Source organism: Paramacrobiotus metropolitanus, unplaced genomic scaffold (genome assembly GCF_019649055.1).
Source record: "Paramacrobiotus metropolitanus isolate TYO unplaced genomic scaffold, Prichtersi_v1.0 Parri_scaffold0000008, whole genome shotgun sequence".
NCBI lineage: Eukaryota > Metazoa > Tardigrada > Eutardigrada > Parachela > Macrobiotidae > Paramacrobiotus > Paramacrobiotus metropolitanus.
This window is the reverse complement of record NW_026570228.1, coordinates 1,150,359-1,171,050: the sequence shown is the minus strand read 5'-3', so window position 1 is coordinate 1,171,050 and position 20,692 is coordinate 1,150,359. Positions and strand designations below refer to the sequence as shown.

Below are 20,692 nucleotides of genomic sequence, written 5' to 3'. Positions count from 1 at the left end.
GGTGAACAAGCACTCCACAGGTACTCCACAGCAGGTACTCCACAGCAGGAAATAGGAAAAGCCGCTTGTATAGCGCCTTTTATACAATGATAAAGCAAGCACCTAAACATGCCAAACTGGACAAGCAGGACCAAGGATACACAAGTACACAGTATTAAGACCTGGAAGTAGTCACTTCTTCCATAATACTCTTGGCATAAAATGGCTGTTCGTGTGGCGAAGCTTCTAGTTTCTTGATATGATGCTAATCATCACCCTTCAGAGACAGAGAAGAATCAAAATTTCCGATACATCAGGATTTTGATAGTAATATCTGCGTAATTGCTGATAGAAAATGTGAAATACATGGTCTTACAAGCGCAAAACAGACCATCAGTACAGTACAGCACAACCTAGTCGTATGAGAATAAACTGATTATCGTCTTTCGTGTACAGAGTACGGTTTTCATTTCTTTTTCTTAGAGAGTCGTACATAAACCGGATTTATTCCGCCGAAGTCATATTAACGCGGTGACGCGTCACAGTGCAAAACATTTTAATACAGTAATAGACATTAGCATTACCTGTACAGAAATTTTTAATGCACTTACAGAATATTGTCTGACAATGCGGTGCCCCGGTGGTGCCTGACTGCACATACAATACTAGTGCTCTTATACGTAGGATGCAGGACGCGACACAAGTGAGGAAACTGCAAGAGCTCTTTTACTTTTATAGTGCCCTGAACGAATAGGTATCTCGCTGCGCCAGCGCATACCATGACCTGGACATACCATTAGGAAAATAAGTATTTAGTCTACAGATACTGTGGTTTCGTTGCTACAGAGTGCGTACAGTACATACTGACGTTAGTGACGTACATATGAAGGCGACCGGCAAAATACAGTTTTTGGTTTTATGCAGAGCGAAATAAGCAAATACGCGAAAGAAACATTCTTATTTTAGCACAGCTAATTTGGAGATGTCTGTGTAACGCCGCATCTGCCAAGCAGTCGCTTTATTTCAAAATTTTTGTCAAATCTTACCACCGAAGAACACAAACAGAATTCCGCATGTATAGAAGGTATCATCTCGACCTACAGCATCGTTCAGAAATCAGATGTTGTATGCAAAAATTAGTAACTTTTCATTAGAAATCGATAAATTCAAAGCGTTCAAAGAGCCTTCATTGTGAACAGAAGGTACGAAACCATCGGTCAATACCACACACAGAAGATAGCAAACCAGCAATTCCACACACTTCAGTTAAATCGACACTGATTAGAAAGCTTAGAAAAAAACATTCTGCCGACTAATTAAAAGCGATTTCAAGGTGAGTAGCGCGGCGTATACGGCTGCGTTCGCGAGAGCCGAGTGGAAAACTGAGGAGCGCGATACGGGGCCATGCGGCGGGTTTGCGCCGCGCGGGGCGTGGTGCGAAAGGGGATGCAACGTTTGGCGGTTGCATGCTTGTAGCGGAAGATATCACACAGCTCGTCCTTGGTCAGCAATCCCGTCTGCCAAGCAGAACTCACCGATTTGTACCAAAATCCCCAGAGCATATCGTAAAATTAGTAAGAACATATTCGTAAATACTGTTAAATCTCTACAAGTAGGAAGTCCTGGCAATAAATCGTAAAAGCAGTGGACATAATAAAACAACTGAAAAAAAGTAAAACTGTCGAAACGAAAAAACTCCTGGAAATAACAACCAAAATTATTTTTAAGAAAACAAAATGCTTGCAATTAAGTAAGAAACAAATCATAATTTTTTAAACTGGAAACTTCCCCGGCACACCGTCAAATAATAAAAAAGTAAAATAATCATTAGATATTTCTGAATTACAATTTACCAATATTGGAAATTTCTGCCAGAAATCGTAACTATTATTAACATAAAATGAAAAAATTCTGAGAACTGCACAGAAAATTAGCGATCGCCCTAATGTATTCAGGATTCAGGGATGCGCTTCATTACCTCGCCCGGCCCATCGGCCAGCTGAACGTCCGTCATCAAGGGAAAGCGGATAAGAGAGAGGGCCGTTCCCAACTTAAGGCGCCGGTTGTGACTCGAAGGAGCCATTTTATCCATCTGGCACGCATGATTCGCCCAGCTGCAAGAATATCCTGTTTTAGTATTTAAGAACAAATTCTTAAATAACGAAACAAACACTAGTAATAATTAGAATAATATCGATTCCTGAGTAATCAAATTACTGGTGCGAAAATAAAGGAAAAACTGTTCAGGACAAAATTTAGTGAATTATCAAGCATGCAGGCATAAAACAACGAAAGTGCTGTTCAAGAAAATCGCTGATTAATGTACTGCATTATCAAGTCATTGCCGACATTTGTCGCTGGGAATTGTTGTCATAACTTTTGCAGCCACAAAAATAAAACCGAAAATTGCTGTCAATTTACAGTTGAAAGCCGCGAAAATGCACATACGATACCAAAATTAAATACAAACGTACCGTTCTGCGGCTTTGTAGACGCTGTATTCATCCGCAGTCAGTGTGCTACGCTGCAGAACGGTCTCCAATGTCGTCTTTTTGACCGTGAGAAAACTGTCCGATTGCAGAATCTCGCCGCTGGAGGCATCCAACATTTCCAGACATTTTCCGATCACACGCTGGGCGTTCAATTCCTCGGCCTGTGCACAATGGAAGCAACAACGGATTTAGAAAAACTGGACACTGTCATATGAACGCAATATCCCGATGCTTACTTTTTCCAGCATTGTCAAGCAGTTGTCCATGTTCAGGCTGGCGATGATGAAATCCGAGCACAGATCAAACAGCAGCTGGATTTTGTATTTTGACGCGCAGGACAGTGTGTCGAAGACATTCTGCGAAGTCAGATTCTCCACGCTGTCCGTGTACAGATAACTGACGTGGGAGAAAAGAAGCATGTGTGCGATGAAATACAAATTCATGGATAACAGAAAACTCGGAAAAATATCAGATTTCAGTTTGTTAGGGAAAAAATGCGATAATTTTGCAAAGAAATTTATCTGATATTTTTCTATGCTCGAAGATAAAAGTGAAATCAAAAGGAAAAACAACAAATACGATATTTAAAAGTGCATAAAATATTAATTGTTGCGAGTGAAATTATTTATAAAAAACAGCGATGCAACACGTGAGCTGAAAAGAACAGTAAATAAATAAAAAACGGAACAATAAAAAAAGTAACTATTTCGTTAGTAATGAAGCAAGTACTTATTATACTGAAAAACCTGCCAAAAAATTTGCCAATTAATAATTCGTGTAATTAAATGAATTACTAAATGAATGTAAATAAATTCTAGATTGCGCTCGGCGTTATACTTTGTACTGTATAGATTTATTAAAAATTACAAAATTATCCATTATTTTTTTAAGATTTTCATGTGGCAAAATAACGCTCACCTCAGCAAATTGTGGAAGGCTTCGGGCGTCGCGTCAGGAACTTCGAGATTAGTGTGGCTCGGCGATGGTGGTTCACCGTAGAAGAGCTGATCAAACACCTGGCTGCCAATGCGCAGCACAAACCTACACAAAAATGCTACCGAGTGATGTGCGCACGGTTATCAGTTTTTCTGACAGTGGTTGTGAAATGTGAAGTACCACCGCAAATGAATCGTACTTGTGTGCACGGAATGTCTGGATCGTTCCACGGTAGCGCCCGACGACAAACTGGATATCGCTATGTTCCCCGCTGGCCAGCAGATGCTTAGTGCGATTGGCGATGCCCGCGGTACGACCCTGCCAGCCCCAGTCACTCTGGGTGAGGGATAATGCAGACGGGGATGCTGACAACTGCGACATGGTGGGAAGAGCCAAACTGTCGAATGAAACGGGAGCGGCCAGTCTTCAGCGCCCCCAATAACGCAAATTACGAAGGAATGATAGATCAGGTCTTTGGACGAGAATCACGAGATCCACCACACTGCACAACAAACAAAATCTGCTTCCACGGCTTCGAGAGAAACGAGAGAAACCAAAATCTACTCAAAGTGTTATTAAAATGTCTGGCCAATACTATCTCAGATTATAATTTTACGAAAAGAAGAACAAAATAATCAAAATGGTAATGGCAGAGTGAGGCAGACTGATAAAAATCCATTTCTACCATACGACTGATACGAGTAAGTACTAACGATTTGAGATTTCAGAATGGGTTCGTTGCAGCCTTGTAATGTAGCTGCCGCTGTGATGTAACTGCCATTGTGACAGTAGCAAGCCGCAAACTACCCGTAGTCATCTGCGTCGGTGCCGGATGGACTTTGCTGCCAGGGCAGAATGCACTGTGCTATTTATCCTTCACTTCTGTCAGGTGGTGAGTTCGATTATTTCGATAACATCTTTTCAAACTCGCAAGTGTTATACTTCATGTATTATTTTTTTGCTTTTCTCTTTTATTGGTTGGTGCACAGAAAACAGAAATGTTGCGCCGGGACGAACAAAATTAAAAATGGAATAGTACGAAGGCGCAGGCAGTAAAGGGTTACCGGCGTTACCGCATCTTCCTGTGCCCGTAACCGGGCGTCGTTTTACGGGGAAAATCATTTCTTGCTGCGCAAACTGTGTACTTCTCAATTCACTCCGATGAGAAGAAGATTCGTGCCGTTTTCTCCAGGAGATTGTCTTACGGTTTTTTTACTACATCATCTGCACATTGTACAGTTATAATTTGCTGCCCAGTGGCCCAGTTTACGGCGCTGTCCGCTCACCGATACATCGGATTTCCCGAATATTCGGGACAACACATTACTAGTTATGTCGCTAGACGAATTGAGCCTACCTGAGAACGACAAGACCTACGTCGATTTGACGAAGGACTTCTTCGGCCAGCTTCGCGATGTGCAGATGGCGGGCCATCTGTGCGATGTAGTGCTCAAAGGCTGCGAGGATACTTGTACTGGCATTCCCTGTCATCGTTTGGTACTTTGCGCGTGCAGCAGCTACTTCCGGAGCATGTTCACTTCGGACTGGAGAGAATCCCCCCCGACAGGGATCCAACTGAACAACATTCAATCAAACACGCTGCAGGAGTAAGTGACCTGTGGATGAGTGCTAAGGGCTTTTCGTAATGATCCAATGCATTAATCTGTGTGCGAAATTGTGAGGAGCTTTGCATCCTTTGATCATGACATTAATCATGATTATTGACTACTTTATATTACACAACGTACTTGTACATACGTACGTTGTAGACAGCAGTTAACTAAAATAAATGCAGTCATGCGTTATAGAACGACGTACCGTGCATGCCCCTTACTTACAATAAATGGCCGAAAAAAAATCATATCCATAAAAATTTTTATCACGCGTAGCGCATGCAGATCGTATGTACTTTGACACTGTAGGTGTACTGAATGTGCATTTGAATGTGCATTGTACTTCTATGACTGTGCTTTCGGTTGGATAATGTAGGCCGGTACTTGCACAATAAGTACTGTATGTAAGTACAATACATGTTTTTCTCTGATTTAATGTAGGTACATGATGTACAGATCTGTACAAGCACATTATGTGCGTATAACTTTGTAAGTACGTACATTTACTGTACACGTACGTGTACATGCACAGGTATAAAGACGTACAGGAGCTGTAACGGTCTTGTACCTGTACTTTGACACTTTACTGACAGTGCACATTCTAGACTGGTGCGATATGCGTATTCGATGGAAATCACCATCAACGAGGAGAATGTATACCCGGTTCTGACTGCTGCGCTCTTCCTGGATATCTCTTCCGTCTCCAAATTGTGCTGGCGATTCGTGGAAAATCACATGACCATAACGAATTGTCTGACGGTGTACTGTCTGGCTGACTTGCACAACAATCCACAGCTGGCATCTTCAACATTTTATCCGAATTAGCCAGAGACAGGATTTCCTGCAACTGGATGCCGACAGAGTATGTGTTCCATTGCCGATGGCTGCGGCTCGAGAATAGGGGAGTACCTCGTACTGTGTCGTACTTACATTAAAATTTTGCTGGTAACATTTCAGATAGCTGAATTATGCAAGTTCGATGGTCTCCGCGTGCAGACGGAAGATCAAGTGTTTGCTGCTGTAATGCGCTGGTTCAATCATGACCAGGCTGGACGGAAGACCCGATTGGCGGAAGTGCTGCAGTTCATCCGGGTGCCGTTTCTGGGACCGAAGTGTCTCGAACAGTATTTTTTAGCCCATTTTAACGGATTGATTAGTGCAACGGCTGGTATCGCACGGAACGAAGCAGGGATCATTAGCGAGTTGCCTGGGCGAAGCGCGGAGGCAGTTTCGCTACGGTGTCGACCACGGACGTAATTCGAAAACACAATGGGTATTGCTGTATAGTAGCAACTTCAAAGCAGCATAACGTTACTGCACAGCTGCAATTACAGTGCGGCTGCCCATATGATTACATAGTCAGTAAATTTAATTATTTAAAGTGTTTTTAGGGTTGCCAAACGTCATCGTTTGCGTTGGTGGGTGTGATGACCACAAGATCCCGCAAGCAGCAGTGACTGTATTCAGTCCATCGACGTCCACTTTCTGGTGTCTTGAGAAGATGTCTTATAGCATTGCTTTGTGCGGTTCGGTGGTAATGGAGGATAATTCCGTTTTTGTATGTGGCGGATTAACGACGACCGACGAAACTAATCGAGTCAGCCGCTATTATCCAGTTCATAATACATGGGAAAGCGTTGCACCACTGCAACATCGGTGGGCTGGGTCCGGCGTGGCTGCTTTGGGCGGTCGCGTTTACGTTGCTGGAGGGTATTATTATGTGAATGATAATTGGGAGCCCTTACGTTCTGTCGAGTGTTATGATGTGCTGACCGATTCCTGGCAGCGTGTGGCTCAATTACCGGTTGACGATCTGTGGGGCTGCAGTATGGTTGCTGTTGATGATCGGGTTTATATGTTTGGCGGTATTTCGCAACAGAGGAAGACGAACGCAGTATTCTGCTACGATCCAACAAGCGACACTGGGAGTAGACTAGCTGACATGCCCACTGCTCGAAACTGGTGTTGTGCGTGTGTCGGTCCTCGCGGATTGGTCTATGTCATCGGTACGGCTGAACGTGACAAAGTTTCGTAATATATGCTCATTTATCAGTCGTATTTGTTATGTAAAATTAATGATTATCCTGTGGTATCTCGCACCCTTTAGGCGGAAGGAGGAGTGGAGCTAAATATTTAAACTGTGTGGAGGCTTATGACACGACCACGAATGTATGGTTGAAGAAACGTGAGTTCCAGTACGTGTACTTACTTCTAGACTATGACTGAGGCGCTGTATTCTGCTTACTTAAGTACCGAACCATGTTTACTGTTTAGTAAACTTTAGTGACAGTCTTCTGATCACTTGAGCCACCGGTACATAATGTGCTCGCTTGTCGAATTAGGCGGGATGATTACCAAACGTAGTATGGCCGGATGCGGTTGTGTGGACGGCAAGATTTACGTTCTTGGTGGAGCGTCCACAGAGGAAGAATGTTTGGATTCCATAGAGTTTTACGATGAGAATACAGACACTTGGACTATGCACGAATGTCGATTGCCAAAGGCCATCAGAGGTTTTGGTTGTGCAGTGATGAAGATGCAGAAAGATTAGTGCGAGGGGCAGTTCATGAACGGGTTTTGTTTAGACTACCACTAATGTGAAATGTGAAGCATTTGTGTACGCTATCTTTCGCAGATTTTAATATGCAGACGCTAACCACGCTTCTGTGTTGATCGCTTTATTTGACTATCAAAGAAAACACTCCACCGACTTTCAACGTTCGCGAGCAGGTTTCATTTCGTGGTTATACTTTCGATATTGATTTTGACGTTATATTGCAAACTGCAATAAAGTCAGTTGCAGTATAATTATGCTGCAGTATACTCTCATTGAACAACAGACAGTATTAAATAACCGAAGAGAGCTGTTTACCATGAAACTGGTTTAAATATAACCCCGCATTTAGCGAGCACTCGCTTTATTTCAGTACTCGTATTAAATCGAAAATTTTTATGAAACTAAAATGACGGAAGAGCACACGCAGATTTTTGTTTATGAATGAGTGCAGTAAATCATTAATCAGACAGCGATAGCGCGGCGCATTCTGCTGGTTGTTCAGCGTCCGGTTCAGCAGTTGAACTGTTGATGTTGGGATCACGATACGGAGCGATGCGCCGAGTCGGCGCCGAGCTGGGCGTTGCGCGGAAAGGCATGAAGGGTTTAGCGGTGGCGTGATTGAAACGAAAAACGCGCCGCTTGATCAGCAATATCCCATCTGCAAAGTATAGATACTCGTACAACCCAAAAAGCTTACAGAAATTTCTTGGGACGTGGAACTTAAGGACAAATTTTACAGGCTGGTACACGGTACATACCGTACAGGCTGGTACACCTTTAGAATAAGTAAATAATGTTGCCATATTAAGTTTTAATAACGGCGAATAAAGGCAAAAAAAGGAAATAAAGTTTAATCAAGCGAGCGAGCGTTTTTAATTTAAAATGTGTGACGTGACGAACCGGAGAGCCGGGTTCCCGGGGTCCAGGGGCGAAGCCCCTGGCCGGGGTTTGGGGCGGAGCCCCAATAAGCAGGGGATGCGGGGGGCGCAGTTCCCCGCTGAAACAATTGAGAAGGTAGTTTAAAATTCAAATCCTAACCCGGTCATTTTTGACGAACCCGCCGTAATAATGTACGGGGGGTCCGGAAATTTGGACCCGGGCCGGACTTTTTTAGCGACCCCCGGGTGGAGCGTTTTTGGGGGACCGTGACGTAAATTATAACCCGGTCATTATTGACGAACCCGCCGTAATAATTTGAAGGCGGTCCGGAAATTTGGACCCGGGCCGGATTTTTTTAGCGACCCCCGGGTGGAGCGTTCTTCGGGGACCGTGACGTAAATTATAACCCGGTCATTATTGACGAACCCGCCGTAATAATGTAAAGGCGGTCCGGAAATTTGAACCCGGGCCGGATTTTTTTAGCGACCCCCGGGTGGATTGTTTTTTGGGAACCGTGACGTAAATTATAACCCGGTCATTATTGACAAACTAGCAGTGATATTAGGGCGGTCGTAAAATTTGGACCCGGGAAGGGTTTTTTGCGGCCCTTGGTGCGTGTCCTTTTAGGGAATTGACGTTTGCGAAAATACTTATTGTTTTTCAATCTTACATACTTATGCATTTTTATGCAGAGTCCGCCGTACAATAGTAGAAGTAGCTCGTTTTATGGACCCGGTCCGAAAATTTTGCCCGGTGTAGGTGGTGGGGTGTTTTATGTTTACGGGTCCCGTAACAGGTAACTTTTACCGTGAAAAGCTCTCGCAACCATTTCGAAATGCTATCAGAAAAACTACCGTAACCGTAATAAGTTACCTTAGATGAGGATTACTGTTACCATAACAGATTACTTTCTATGCAGCGGGTGATCATTACTGAATTTCTATAATGATTAATTCTTAAGGTAACGGGGTACCGTTACCGCAACCAGTTTTGAAATGGATTACTATGGCGGGATACCGTCATTGTAACCGTTACCGTAATGGATAACCGTGCATGTTTTTGTCACCGTTTCGGGTTTCTGCAACCGTTGCTACCTTTTTCATAAACAGCTGCCTTAATGAAACGCTTTTACTTTAATGATTAACTGCTTTTATAAATGAGCTGAGGGCGCCGCCGAGCTGCAGCGCGAACAATCATTTGATTGTTGCTTAAATAAACTGAATGTAAAAATCCTGAAAAAAGATAACCTGAAATGGATTCAGAATGACTAACACCGGTATTCATCGAAAATGAACTACAAAAATTTGCGCTCACGAGGCTTGCAAGTTACAAATAATTTGTTTGAAGAGGTACGCTTAGGAAGCGTACATTCGAGAAGATGTAAAATTTTAAACAAAATCAAAAGGATTCTAAAGCTTCTGAGCAATTGTTCGAAATGGTTTTGAAGCGTTACCATAGCGAAACATCTATTTAGGAAACCCAGCGAAGTCAGGAGTCATTACTACCGTTACTAACGTTAACACTATCACCTGCATTGCCACTGTTGTTTTTGATATTATGATGGTTCATCGTTGCGCGTTACCGCTACCAGCGTTACCACTCAAACCAAGCGTTACCATTAATAAATGTTACGTTTGCCTAACTGTAACAAGGTACCGTAACTGTGTCAGTTTTTGGTAGTGTATCATGTCTATTTACTGTGGAAACTAAAGGCGTAGCCAAAGGCGACGCCAAAACGTGGCGCTGGCGAGCACAGCAAAACAAGCGAAGCTGCAAGTAAAACAAAAGGGTTCTATTGTTTTGTTAACCTGAACAGATTTTTCTTGCAGTTCCACTTAAACTTTTTGTTACTGTAATGATACGGTTCCACAAACCGAAGGCGAGGCCAAAGGCAACGCCGAGCTGCGGCGCGAGCAAGCGCACCGCAGCGAGCGAAGCAGCAAGTAAAACGAGAAGATTCTATTGTCCTGCTATTCTGAAGAGATTCTTCTTACAGTTCAGCTTAACTTTTTTTTACCGTGATGATACGGGAGTGGAAACCGGAGGCGGAGGCAACAGCTATGCCGAGCTGCGGCGCGAGCAAGCGCAGCGCAGCTAGCAGAAAATAAAACAAAAGCATTCCATTATCCCTTTCATTAAAAAAATAATTTTCATGGACGAAATTTCCGTTGCAATTTCGAAATTCGGTAGCGAACTATTGTTTCGAGGAAAACCGAAGGCAAATCCGAGCGGCGTCGCAATTGAAGCATCATGTAGAACGAAAGATTCATTTTTTCTATTTCAAACTTTTGTTTCTATAAATGCAACAAAATTTAAATGAAATCTGCATGAAACGGAGATATAATTCTTGCAAATGAAAAACGAATTATTTGATTGCTTGATCGAAGTTTCTCGCCTTGTGCGACAACACCCTATTTCAAACTTCAAAACAGTCTCATTCTTAAAGGTTTGCATAAATCTGAATACGTAAGTACAAATAAAATAAACCTCAGCGATTATAGTTTTTGTTTCTTTTGCGGAGAAAAGAAAGGAGATCTGCGTTAAAGGTTATTACTATTAAATACGCAGGTGTTCACAGAGATATAATGACGTGGCCTTGCCCTCACGAGCATTGCGTATAATAGGTAACTTTCAACATGGTAGGTAGAATTGTGAAATTTTCCCTTTTTGAAACGACTTTTACAAAAATTCACAAATTTTTAAAACTTTCATAAATTGTTGTCAACATACTTTTTAGAAAATTACGCGATTCATGAACTTTATTGTAAACCGCGGATTCTGGCAAGATTAATCGAATCAACATCCAAGCACCAAAACACTTTTGCACCAGGTCGAGTTGAGTTAGCACGTCAAGACCAAAAGCGGCTAACCATTGTTTTATGTTGGAAACGGTCACTAGGTTTTCAACACCATGATAAATTTGAGTTACTCGACCGTTTTGCTTCAGAACAAAATCACCCGAATTAAAACTGAAAGTCATAAAGAAACATGGTACCCTTTACCCAAGAAAGTGATCCAGTTGGGAATCGTCACTGCGTTATAGTTACCTACGTTGTTACTGCCCCCAGACATCGAATAAGGTGTTGAAACGAAAAATCGTTTGCGCAATAAATCAAGCCAAACCAAGCTTTACGAAAAACATTGTGGTCTCTAAAACAGAAATCTGCGCCGGCGCTTCTCAGATCCTGTGTGGTTACATCGGCATACGCGGTTTGTGTGAATAAGTGTGCCAATTTATCCGCAGCAAAGACAATCTTTCCGTAAATTTGAAAATACTGGAATTTAAATGGCTTCCATGCGCCTAACAACTTGAAAGCAATGACCGGCATCCTTAAGTAAAGAATTTGGTGCGAAATTGACGGCAATGTGCGGTATGGTATTTATATTAGTAATGCCGCGTCGCAGTTGCTTGCGTGGTCACATTTAATCGTGTAGCAGTCCATTTGTATCACCAGCGGGGTCGTTATTATCATTTATATCAGTATTACCATCCATGTCACGGAATGAGATGTCCCGAGGTGGCGGCATGCTCGTATCGCGTTGCGCCGCGTGCGGGAGTATGGAGAGACTACCGCTATCCACCAGCCTGCTAAAACTCATGCCAGTCAATCACGCCGACTTTCCACTCAGCATTCAGCTATTATAAGTAACCGCTTAAGCTGCTTATCGGCCAAAAACTCGGCTCTACAATGTCGAGCGTAACCGCAAACAATATTTTGGCCAATACACAGATCAGTAATTCCTTGAGCTTGGTTAGCTCAAGGGCCTCAAGACATCGTTTATCTTTTTCACGCAATTTCCAGCCAACAATAAACCATTTCATCTTACGAAATTCAGAATATAGTTTCTTGGAACGCATGTACGGTGATGTATCAGTACGAAGCTCAAGTAATATTATACTTTTTTTTAACGGAATTAAAAGTAAAAACATTCAAAAATAATATATTAAGGGTAATCAGACCTTGTAGAAAGATCTGGCAGATGTTTTTTCGGAAGTGGGGCACAACGCTCGGTTGCGCGCACATGAAAGATTATGTAACTTAGTCATCGCTGAATTCATATCTCGAAAGATAAAAGCTATGCCGATTGGTTGAGAACGTGATCCACAGATGAATTGCAAAACGCAGCCTCGAGGCTGCGTTTTCTATTTCACATGCACATTCCCATAACCGGCATAACGCTTCCTTCGATAGCTGATATAAAATTTGGCGGTCATTTCAATTTCCATAACGGCTACGGCCATAACAGAATTTACAACTTTTTTGTGCTCCTTATTTTTTGCTGCTAATTTTTTGTTAACTTCAAAATGTCGACTAATCAAGTAGCCACTGCAGTCAATAAGGCACTCAAGCGCGTTATAATCAGGAAGAAAGTCGTTTCTGCTGCCAGTACATCAGCAAATGCAAATGGATCCAAGCCTGTGGTCGCGGATAACGACGAAATTGAGGAAATTGCAGCAACTGGAGCCGCTGCCAAGCGAGAAAAGCGAGATTACTTCAAATGGCCAATTAAGGATGAAGACGTTTTGATATCGTGGTTGGAAGACAACTATCACCGTCTTCGGAATGACAACAAAAGTGCGAGCAAAGTTGGAAAAGCCAACCTGGCCGTCGAAATTCAACGTTACCTGCAAGAAAATGGCATCCAAACAGAAAGGACCGAAAAGAAAATTCTGGATAAAATTGGCCACATCGAGAAATCTTACCGCAAGACCAGTGACTGGCTGGGAAAAACGGGGACCGGTGTTGAAGCGGAAAGTGGAATGACCCGTATGGAAAAGCTCAACAATAGCACCATAAGAGGTGTGTAGTTGTTACTTATAAGAAAAATAAATTAAATAAGAAAATTTTAAAAATCAAAAAAACTTTAAAATCGATTATAAAAAGGTCTGTTGGTCAGTTTTTGTTGTTCTTGTATTTGTTGCACACCAGGCTGTAAGAGAAACCACATTAAAGTTTCAATTTTAAAGTTTGCACCAACTTTAAAATTTTGAAATTTGGCAACGGCAGTTCGTTTTAGTTTATAATAAAAGTTGGAAGTCACGGAAAAAACTGAAAATACTTGAAATTTTTAAATTTTAAAATTATGCAATACTGTGTGTATTATTAGCGGTATATGTTTTAATTTAGCTGTGATCAACAAAAAATGCCGCCATTTCGACCGTCTTGACAAGATTATGGGAGACCGTCCGAACTTTAATCCGCTTCATTTGTGCGACTCGGCAGACGGAAGGGCTGGAGCACTTGGCAATTTGCTGAAGAACGTGGACACAGTGGATCTGGATACGGTAGACGACACCACCGGTGATGCGCTGGAAGCGGGCGGCACGGTGGGCAAAGAGCAACCAGCACTGGAAGCTGTAGAGCGTTCAGCGGAAACACTCACGGACGGCGCACCGGACAGCGCTTCGACGTCGGGCAGTAAACGCAAGCTACCCAAACCGGCTACAAAGTACACACAGAACGACCTGCAGAGCATGGACCGCTTGGACCGGTATCGTGCGGGACTGGCGATAGACAGCGACGAGGAGGAAAATCTCGGCAAGCAGAAGAAAGGCAACAATAAAAAGAAAGAAAAGCCACCAACAATGCCGGAAATTCTTCAAAACATTTACCACAACAAAGAAAAAACCGACGCGGTTAAGCTGGAGTTACGCAAGCAGGAAATAAAAGATCGTCGTGAAGAGAGAAAGGAAGAAATGGAAGCTCGTCGCGAAGAGAGAAAGGAAGAAATGGAAATGCGTAAAGAAGAGCGAAAAAGGATTTTGAGCTGCGCATGAAGGAACTGGATGTACGTTTGATGGAAGCGCAAAACCAACGCAACCAGTTCTCAATTTTGTTCAACAGGCCGCAGAATCTTCCGCCGGCAAATTAGTGAGTACTTGTATCGGCATTATGACTGCTTTCTTATGCGCAATTTGTATGTACATTATAATTGAGTTACTTGGCGCGCTTCATTTCTATCCTGTAAGCGATCGAGTTAAGACTTTTTAGTTTGTAGCTGTGTGTTTGCTTTCACTATCTCACATTTCTTTGTATTACATTTTTTGTGTTTTTTTGATAACCTTAATTACTGAACTAGCATACGAGTACACAAAACTGATTAATTTTTTGCATTTTTCTCAGCATTTTATAACATAATTTTTCGGTGCAAACTGTTATTAAAATAAAAATAATAAATTATGATAAAATGTATTTATGATAAAATCGGGTTACAAATCTTGCAAACACAATGCGGCATTAACACATGTCATAATTATAGGAGCGCTGATACGTATAATATACAGTAATTACCGTTAATATGTACATTGTACTGTAATTACAGCTAAAATGATATAAACGTACGCTGTACAGTACTTAACAGATCAATAAAATGTTAACCAGCAATTAAACAAGTACTAACATGATTATGTACTCGTATCTTACACAATGGCGCACACTGACACAACTATTCTTTCAGCCATTCTTATACATGCGAACGAAATCTTTTATTCGCTCACGTTTTACTTCGCCTTTTGTCCTTTCTGGCTGACCGGGATCGTAGTCCATGTTAAAGTCGCTTTCTTCCTCTTCGTCTGCATGGTCTTTATCTATATCACCCCAGGCCGGATCATAATAATCCTCGAGTAACAAATTATGGAGCACGCAGCAAACACGTATGTAGTAATTGGCACGAGCTTGGTCGGATTCAGTACGAATATTGATTCTTAAATCTTTTAAACTTTGAAAGCGATTTTTTGTCATACCGATTGTGTTTTCAATCACAACGCGACATTGTGAATGAGACACATTAAAATCCGCATTTTCCCGGGTGTCGGCACGATGGGATTTATATGGAACGATTACTGTAGATGTCAAAGCTAAGCGCTGTCGGCAAGTAAATACTCATCATCGCTGAAGTAATTAGCCGGGTTTATTGCCATCTTCGAGCTTCCATACACACGGCTGTCGTGGGCTGAGCCGGTAAAGCCACAGAGAACGTATCGAATGCGTTTTCGATCGTCGCAGATAATTGTTGCATTTAATCCATAATTGTACTTTCTTGTAAAGTATGCCTCACCGTGAACTGCCGGCTTTTGATGGAGGGGAACGATTGTTCCGTCCAAAAAGCCTACACATGAAGGAAAGCCGTGTTTCTCTCTTATGCGTCGGCTGATCTCTCGCCGCTCCTCTGCGTCCGGCCACTTCACGACGTCTGGTTCAAGACCGAGAAGGGCGTAGATTACACGCGCTGTGTACAAGTTCACAGTGCCGTATCCAATACCGCAGTGACTGGACACTGGCCCCAGTCCAGCGGCATTACCGTAAAATCCAAAGCGGTATAGCGTAACAAATAACTGAAATCGTGGATCCGCTTGAGGACATGTTGAATTGTTGGTGAATATCTCTTCGTCCTTAATAAGCATATAAATCTTGTTGAACCCACTCTTGCTCATCCGCGTGTGCTGGCGAAATCTGGCTTCAGGATAATATGGCAGGATATTATCGATGAAATCTTTACTCTTCGGCAAGCTTTCTCTCGCAGCGGCATATCGTGTTCCCTCCAAGTAAGCTCGTATACTGAGCGGAGAAAGCAAATCGTCGCGGTCAGAGGAAGAATCTTCGTCGTCTGAGAAATTACTGTCAGAGGAAGACAATAGCTGGTCAACTGCCTCTACCACCATTGCCATTTCCACGTCCTTAATTGCTCTCTGTCTGGCACTCATTGTATATTGACCAAGAAGCGCTGCACTGTATACTGTATATTAACCAAGAAGAACTGAATATACCGACGGATACATCTTTACGCGATAGACGAGTTAACGACCGGCAACAAAATTTTAAGCAATGAATTGTTCTTGGGAAGGGCGGTAAATGAAGTGTTTTCGTTTCTTACATTTTATCGTAGATTCACAGCTGAGGACTTTCATAAACATCACGAATCACGATTCATTTTGCAGTCAACGTTTGCATATCTGGGTTCAATGAATCGCTTATTATTGGATGAGCGCGTTTACATTTTTTTGTATGTGTCACTGTTACGTGACGCATAACGCATTCATATTTTGTTTCGCCTTATCATACTCAAAATGTTTAACATAGCATTGATTGGGCCTATTGTATCGGCATAATTCCGAAAAACGGCATAAAACTAATGATACCATATCGGCATCGTAGCGGTGGCAAAAACTGATATTTGAGCAGCTCTGCTGATAAGCCTTCCACAGGATATGAAACAGCTACAAATAGCGAGTAGACTCTCAACTACTTCTGTTGCAGTCTTACCTAACCGCGTCTTTACAAGAAGAAGGTTTACACGCTCGCTCGCTTGCACTAAGGGCGGTTACGACCTTTTTACTAGTAAAGGCAAGTCCCGGAAATGGCTTCGAACTCGCGCAGTGAGCAGTCGGCACTCGGCAGATGACTGAGAACATGAGTCATCGGCGTCGGTGCCAGAATAGTCCAAACTCCGCATGCGCAATGAGCTCTTGCAGCGTTGATCACCCACGCACAGTTTGCGATAAGAAGTAAAAATTGGTGAAAGCGGGGGTGCATATACCAATTTTAAGTTTTCTTTTAGTTCTCTTATCGTTTGCAACGTCCACGTGTGCAATTACGTTATCCATTCGTGTCTCGTTAGTCGTTACCAATAATTATTTACCACCTAAATTCGGTTGTCTGTTTATACTATAACCAGGTCAGGTAGATCGCAATGTTCTTTAATCTGAAGGATCCACTCACCATCAGCATACGACTGCATCACTTTGCAGTTTTGCTATTTTTGTAACTTCCCGCTTTTCTGCTTCATCATGTCACTGGAAGCCCCCGCGATGGAACTTGATGCGGCTCTCCTGGAGGATCCGAATTATGCAGACTTGAGCAAGGACTTCTTCAGCGAGTTACGGGATCTGCGGATGGCAGGCAGCTTTTGCGATGTGGTGCTCAAAGGCTGTGAAAATGATTGTGATGGGATTCCCTGTCATCGTCTGGTCCTCTGCGCGTGCAGCAGCTACTTTCGTGCCATGTTCACGTCGGAGTGGAAAGAAACTTCGCAGTCAGACATTCGGTTGAAGAACATCCAGACGAACACACTGAAGGAGTAAGTACGGTATTTGTACAGCATGGATCTGCTTAGGCTAGGTTAGGAATTTCGGTACACGAGAGTCCCTTTTTGCGCTGTGTCATATACAGTATTTCGCAGTATTTTCGTTGTCACATTTATAACTTCTGTAATTGATGATTTTTAATTTTATTCTTCTGATCGATAATTTTGTGTTCGTTCAGGATAGTACGTTATGCGTATTCCATGGAAATTACGATTGATGCGGAGAATGTGCAGTCAGTTTTGGTTGCTGCGCTCTTCCTGAACATTTCTTCCATCGCCAAAATCTGCTGGAATTTTATCGAGCGCCATATGAGTGTATCGAATTGTCTGATGGTGCACTGTCTGGCTGAGCTGCATAAAAATTCGCGGCTGGCAGAGGAGACAAGGATTTCCGTTCTTCAACATTTTGTGCAAATCGCTCAAAGCAGCGATTTTCTGCTGCTGGATGCCGAAAAGGTAGAAATGCTGAACTGAAATGCAGTTGTAATTATTTGTGAGTCGTGAGTGTATTCATATGCTGAATTCCCAGTAGTGTTCGCGAGAATGAAGGGAGCGCTAAATGTGGTTGTGAGTTAATGTTTTTCTTCTTTTTAGATAATTTACTTGTGTGCTTCCGATAGTCTGGAAGTTGAAACGGAAGACGAGGTGTTCGATGCTGTGATGCATTGGTTTGATCACGACAAAGGTGTACGCAAAGCGCATTTGTCGGACGTGTTGCAGTTTATTCGGGTTCCGTTTCTTAGTCCTCGAGGTCTTGAGCTTTACTTCCTGGCCTTTCTAAATGGCTTCCACAGTACAGCGACTGGTGGTAATCCGCAAAATCTGTCTGGAGATATCAGTGAATTACCGGGCCGCAGGCCGGATGCAGTGGTATCGAGATGCCGACCACGGGAGTCCTATGGTACTGTGCTGCTTCCCAGGCATTATTAAGCGTTACTAGTAACTAGAGTACTATTGCAAATTGCATTTCTCACTCTTAATTCCCATCTTTTTGTCTCGCTGCTTGGCTAAGGTCATGGTCCTCATGGAATTCAAGTAGTTAACGAAGCGATGCGGATTGGTAGTCTATTATGAATGATAGCATTATAACATATCTCAGGAGGTCAGAATTTCGAAAAAACTTCTGATTTTTAAAATTGTTTGATTAAGTGTACTCGACTTCGCCATGGCCTGTTTATATCCGCTGATTTTACTACTGTCTGATCAACTAAATTTGCAGACTACTCATATTCAGGTAGACTTTTATCTGTTTTCGAATTCGACATTTCAGATTACGGTCAGTTGTTCGCATTCTAGGCTTGCCGAAAGTAATTCTCTGTGTTGGTGGCTACGACGGCGCGAACAGCAAAGCTACGTACATGTTTTGTCCTTCAATGTCCGCTTTCTGGCACCTGGGCGAACTGCCATACGGCATATCTTGCTGCGGCCTAACTGTGATGAACAAGAATTCAGCTTTCGTTTGCGGCGGATTTTTAAGCGATACCCGGAAGGAAAACCAGCGCATCAGTCAACATGATGCAGTTCGTAACGTGTGGAAACATGTTGCGTCAATGCAGACAGGACGGATAAGACCCGGCGTGGCAGCGCTGGGGGGTTATATCTATGCTGCTGGAGGGGGAATTTATGTGAATCCAAATTGGGAACCAATACGTTCCGTGGAACGCTATGACCCTCAAACGAATTCGTGGCAGTTTGTGGCTGATTTGCCTCTTAATGGTTTGCTGGGCCCCGCCATGGTGGCAGCGAAGGATCGGCTTTATATATTTGGCGGACAATCCCAAGGAACTTCGACGAACGCTGCATTTTGCTATGATCCAAACAGCAATATCTGGAACAAACTGGCCGACATGCCTACGGCTCGGGTGGGATGTTGCGCATGTGTCGGAGCCAACGGATTGGTGTATGTGATCGGTACGAATAGTTCGTTTGCTTGAACCAGTGATTTCCGTCTGTACGTTTTTGTCAGTAATATATTTTCTGTCTAAATGTGTGTAGGTGGAAAAGCGCAGGAACCTTTAAGTTGCGTGGAGGCTTATGACCCACCGACGAATGCATGGCTGAAAAGAAGTATGTAATTTGAAAGTACTTAGGTTTTTGAGTTACTTTTTATGAGCGTTGAAGCCAATATCTATGTACATGCTGAGAGCAACTGTGCGGCAAATTAGGTGATATGATTACGAAACGCAATGTAGCGGGGTGTGGATATGTGGATGGGAAGATTTACGTTCTCGGTGGTTTGTCCGATAACGGGGGAGTCGGTGAGAGTTCCATAGAGGTGTACGATGAGAATACTGACTCTTGGACCATGCATGAATGCCGATTGCCCAAGGCCATCCGAAGCTTTGGTTGTGCAGTGAAAAGGGCGCAGAAAAGTAAGCGGGCAACAGCCTCTCAATACACGTATTCGTCTAAATTAACGGCAGGTTGATAACGTGATATGTGCCAGTAATTGTGATATGTGATATGATGCCCGTGATATGTGCCAGTGATTGTTTTTGGTTGCTTTTCATTTTATAGGAGCAAATCTGCATTTGGTATCGAAATCAGGCTAATGGTTTAGCGGATTTTCAAGTGGATATGCGACAACAGCATTTTAACGACCGTAATAAGATCTTCCACAACAATTAAGACTGTTCACTGCTGGGGTTGTTTCTTTACTACCTACATATCTGTATTTGCTTACTGTAGCAGTGCACGTTTGCTGTAGATTTTGAAACTGCAAATTTTGATTACATTAGTTTAGTCAAGGGCAAACAAACCGTGAGGTACGCGCTAATTTGGTCAGAATGTAAATAAAACGTACGAGTACAAAGGAAACACCCAGATGAGAGAAGGGTCCAGATACTGGACAGCCACAGAAGAATATTTGAATGTAACTTGTATAAATGTCTCGTATAAATCAATAGAGCCACGGCCGAACTCTTCTTCCCCACGTAGTTTTTCAACAACACCATCAGTAAAACTAGTTTTAGTAAACACTTTTCGCGTTGTTATCAAATACGAGGGTCACTCAGAAAGTAATGATAATCGGTATCAGCAAATAATCATATAATTATGAACTAATTTTTTAAAAACTGTAGCATTCATAACTAGATCATAGGGCAATGGCCGTGGCCATACCGCCTACGGCTGGCGACTGGCATGCATCTATG

General features: G+C 42.7%; 6 protein-coding genes across 8 annotated transcripts; 4 read left to right on the top strand and 2 right to left on the bottom strand.

Annotated features, from left to right (window-relative positions):
- Nucleotides 1-984: 984 nt before the first annotated feature.
- Nucleotides 985-4,942, bottom strand: LOC129582624 (BTB/POZ domain-containing protein 1-like). Of its 2 annotated transcripts, XM_055474180.1 has the most exons (7): nt 4,765-4,942; nt 3,607-3,909; nt 3,390-3,512; nt 2,708-2,867; nt 2,454-2,632; nt 1,958-2,093; nt 985-1,496 (listed from the first exon to the last, which is right to left on the bottom strand). In XM_055474180.1, the coding sequence occupies exons 2-7, from the start codon at nt 3,786-3,788 to the stop codon at nt 1,308-1,310; spliced, it is 969 nt and encodes a 322-aa protein (XP_055330155.1). In that variant the 5' UTR covers nt 3,789-3,909; nt 4,765-4,942; the 3' UTR covers nt 985-1,307. The 2 variants fall into 2 exon arrangements, with proteins under 2 accessions (XP_055330155.1, XP_055330154.1); XM_055474179.1 differs by lacking the exon at nt 4,765-4,942 and having other exon boundaries at nt 3,607-4,139.
- Nucleotides 4,407-5,845, top strand: LOC129582852 (kelch-like protein 23). Its single transcript, XM_055474469.1, has 2 exons — nt 4,407-5,014; nt 5,626-5,845. Exons 1-2 carry the CDS (start codon nt 4,740-4,742, stop codon nt 5,843-5,845), a joined length of 495 nt encoding a protein of 164 aa, XP_055330444.1. The 5' UTR covers nt 4,407-4,739.
- A 191-nt stretch (nt 5,846-6,036) lies between these two features.
- On the top strand, nt 6,037-7,601 carry LOC129582572 (kelch-like protein 28). 2 transcript variants are annotated; one of them, XM_055474099.1, is made up of 4 exons: nt 6,037-6,293; nt 6,412-7,026; nt 7,128-7,205; nt 7,363-7,601. In XM_055474099.1, the coding sequence occupies exons 1-4, from the start codon at nt 6,290-6,292 to the stop codon at nt 7,569-7,571; spliced, it is 906 nt and encodes a 301-aa protein (XP_055330074.1). In that variant the 5' UTR covers nt 6,037-6,289; the 3' UTR covers nt 7,572-7,601. The 2 variants fall into 2 exon arrangements, with proteins under 2 accessions (XP_055330074.1, XP_055330075.1); XM_055474100.1 differs by having other exon boundaries at nt 7,128-7,215; nt 7,363-7,513.
- A 5,108-nt stretch (nt 7,602-12,709) lies between these two features.
- On the top strand, nt 12,710-14,235 carry LOC129582851 (uncharacterized). Its single transcript, XM_055474468.1, has 2 exons — nt 12,710-13,258; nt 13,586-14,235. The coding sequence occupies exons 1-2, from the start codon at nt 12,763-12,765 to the stop codon at nt 14,233-14,235; spliced, it is 1,146 nt and encodes a 381-aa protein (XP_055330443.1). The 5' UTR covers nt 12,710-12,762.
- A 1,031-nt stretch (nt 14,236-15,266) lies between these two features.
- LOC129582574 (uncharacterized) lies at nt 15,267-16,399 on the bottom strand. Its single transcript, XM_055474101.1, has one exon. It carries the CDS (start codon nt 16,159-16,161, stop codon nt 15,316-15,318), a length of 846 nt encoding a protein of 281 aa, XP_055330076.1. The 5' UTR covers nt 16,162-16,399; the 3' UTR covers nt 15,267-15,315.
- A 322-nt stretch (nt 16,400-16,721) lies between these two features.
- LOC129582571 (ring canal kelch homolog) lies at nt 16,722-20,348 on the top strand. The gene is made up of 7 exons (XM_055474098.1): nt 16,722-17,534; nt 17,720-17,996; nt 18,135-18,441; nt 18,837-19,451; nt 19,536-19,607; nt 19,706-19,912; nt 20,058-20,348. Exons 1-7 carry the CDS (start codon nt 17,245-17,247, stop codon nt 20,090-20,092), a joined length of 1,803 nt encoding a protein of 600 aa, XP_055330073.1. The 5' UTR covers nt 16,722-17,244; the 3' UTR covers nt 20,093-20,348.
- The last annotated feature ends 344 nt before the right edge of the window (nt 20,349-20,692 follow it).

Bases quoted from the DNA above. Each gene is read 5' to 3' on its own strand.
- LOC129582624 (XM_055474180.1), bottom strand. From the start codon at position 3,788: ATGTCGCAGTTGTCAGCATCCCCGTCTGCATTATCCCTCACCCAGAGT. The intron at 2,633-2,707 runs GTAAGCATCGGG...CATTGTGCACAG, and splicing joins GCTTGACAATGCTGGAAAAA to GCCGAGGAATTGAACGCCCA. The intron at 1,497-1,957 runs GTAATGAAGCGC...TCTGCTTGGCAG, and splicing joins TGGCCGATGGGCCGGGCGAG to ACGGGATTGCTGACCAAGGA.
- LOC129582852 (XM_055474469.1), top strand. From the start codon at position 4,740: ATGTCGCTAGACGAATTGAGCCTACCTGAGAACGACAAGACCTACGTC. The intron at 5,015-5,625 runs GTAAGTGACCTG...TGCACATTCTAG, and splicing joins CAATCAAACACGCTGCAGGA to ACTGGTGCGATATGCGTATT.
- LOC129582572 (XM_055474099.1), top strand. The intron at 7,027-7,127 runs GTACGGCTGAAC...CGCACCCTTTAG, and splicing joins CGGATTGGTCTATGTCATCG to GCGGAAGGAGGAGTGGAGCT. The intron at 7,206-7,362 runs GTGAGTTCCAGT...TTGTCGAATTAG, and splicing joins GAATGTATGGTTGAAGAAAC to GCGGGATGATTACCAAACGT.
- LOC129582851 (XM_055474468.1), top strand. From the start codon at position 12,763: ATGTCGACTAATCAAGTAGCCACTGCAGTCAATAAGGCACTCAAGCGC. The intron at 13,259-13,585 runs GTGTGTAGTTGT...GTTTTAATTTAG, and splicing joins CAACAATAGCACCATAAGAG to CTGTGATCAACAAAAAATGC.
- LOC129582574 (XM_055474101.1), bottom strand. From the start codon at position 16,161: ATGAGTGCCAGACAGAGAGCAATTAAGGACGTGGAAATGGCAATGGTG.
- LOC129582571 (XM_055474098.1), top strand. From the start codon at position 17,245: ATGTCACTGGAAGCCCCCGCGATGGAACTTGATGCGGCTCTCCTGGAG. The intron at 19,608-19,705 runs GTATGTAATTTG...GCGGCAAATTAG, and splicing joins GAATGCATGGCTGAAAAGAA to GTGATATGATTACGAAACGC. The intron at 19,913-20,057 runs GTAAGCGGGCAA...TTCATTTTATAG, and splicing joins AGTGAAAAGGGCGCAGAAAA to GAGCAAATCTGCATTTGGTA.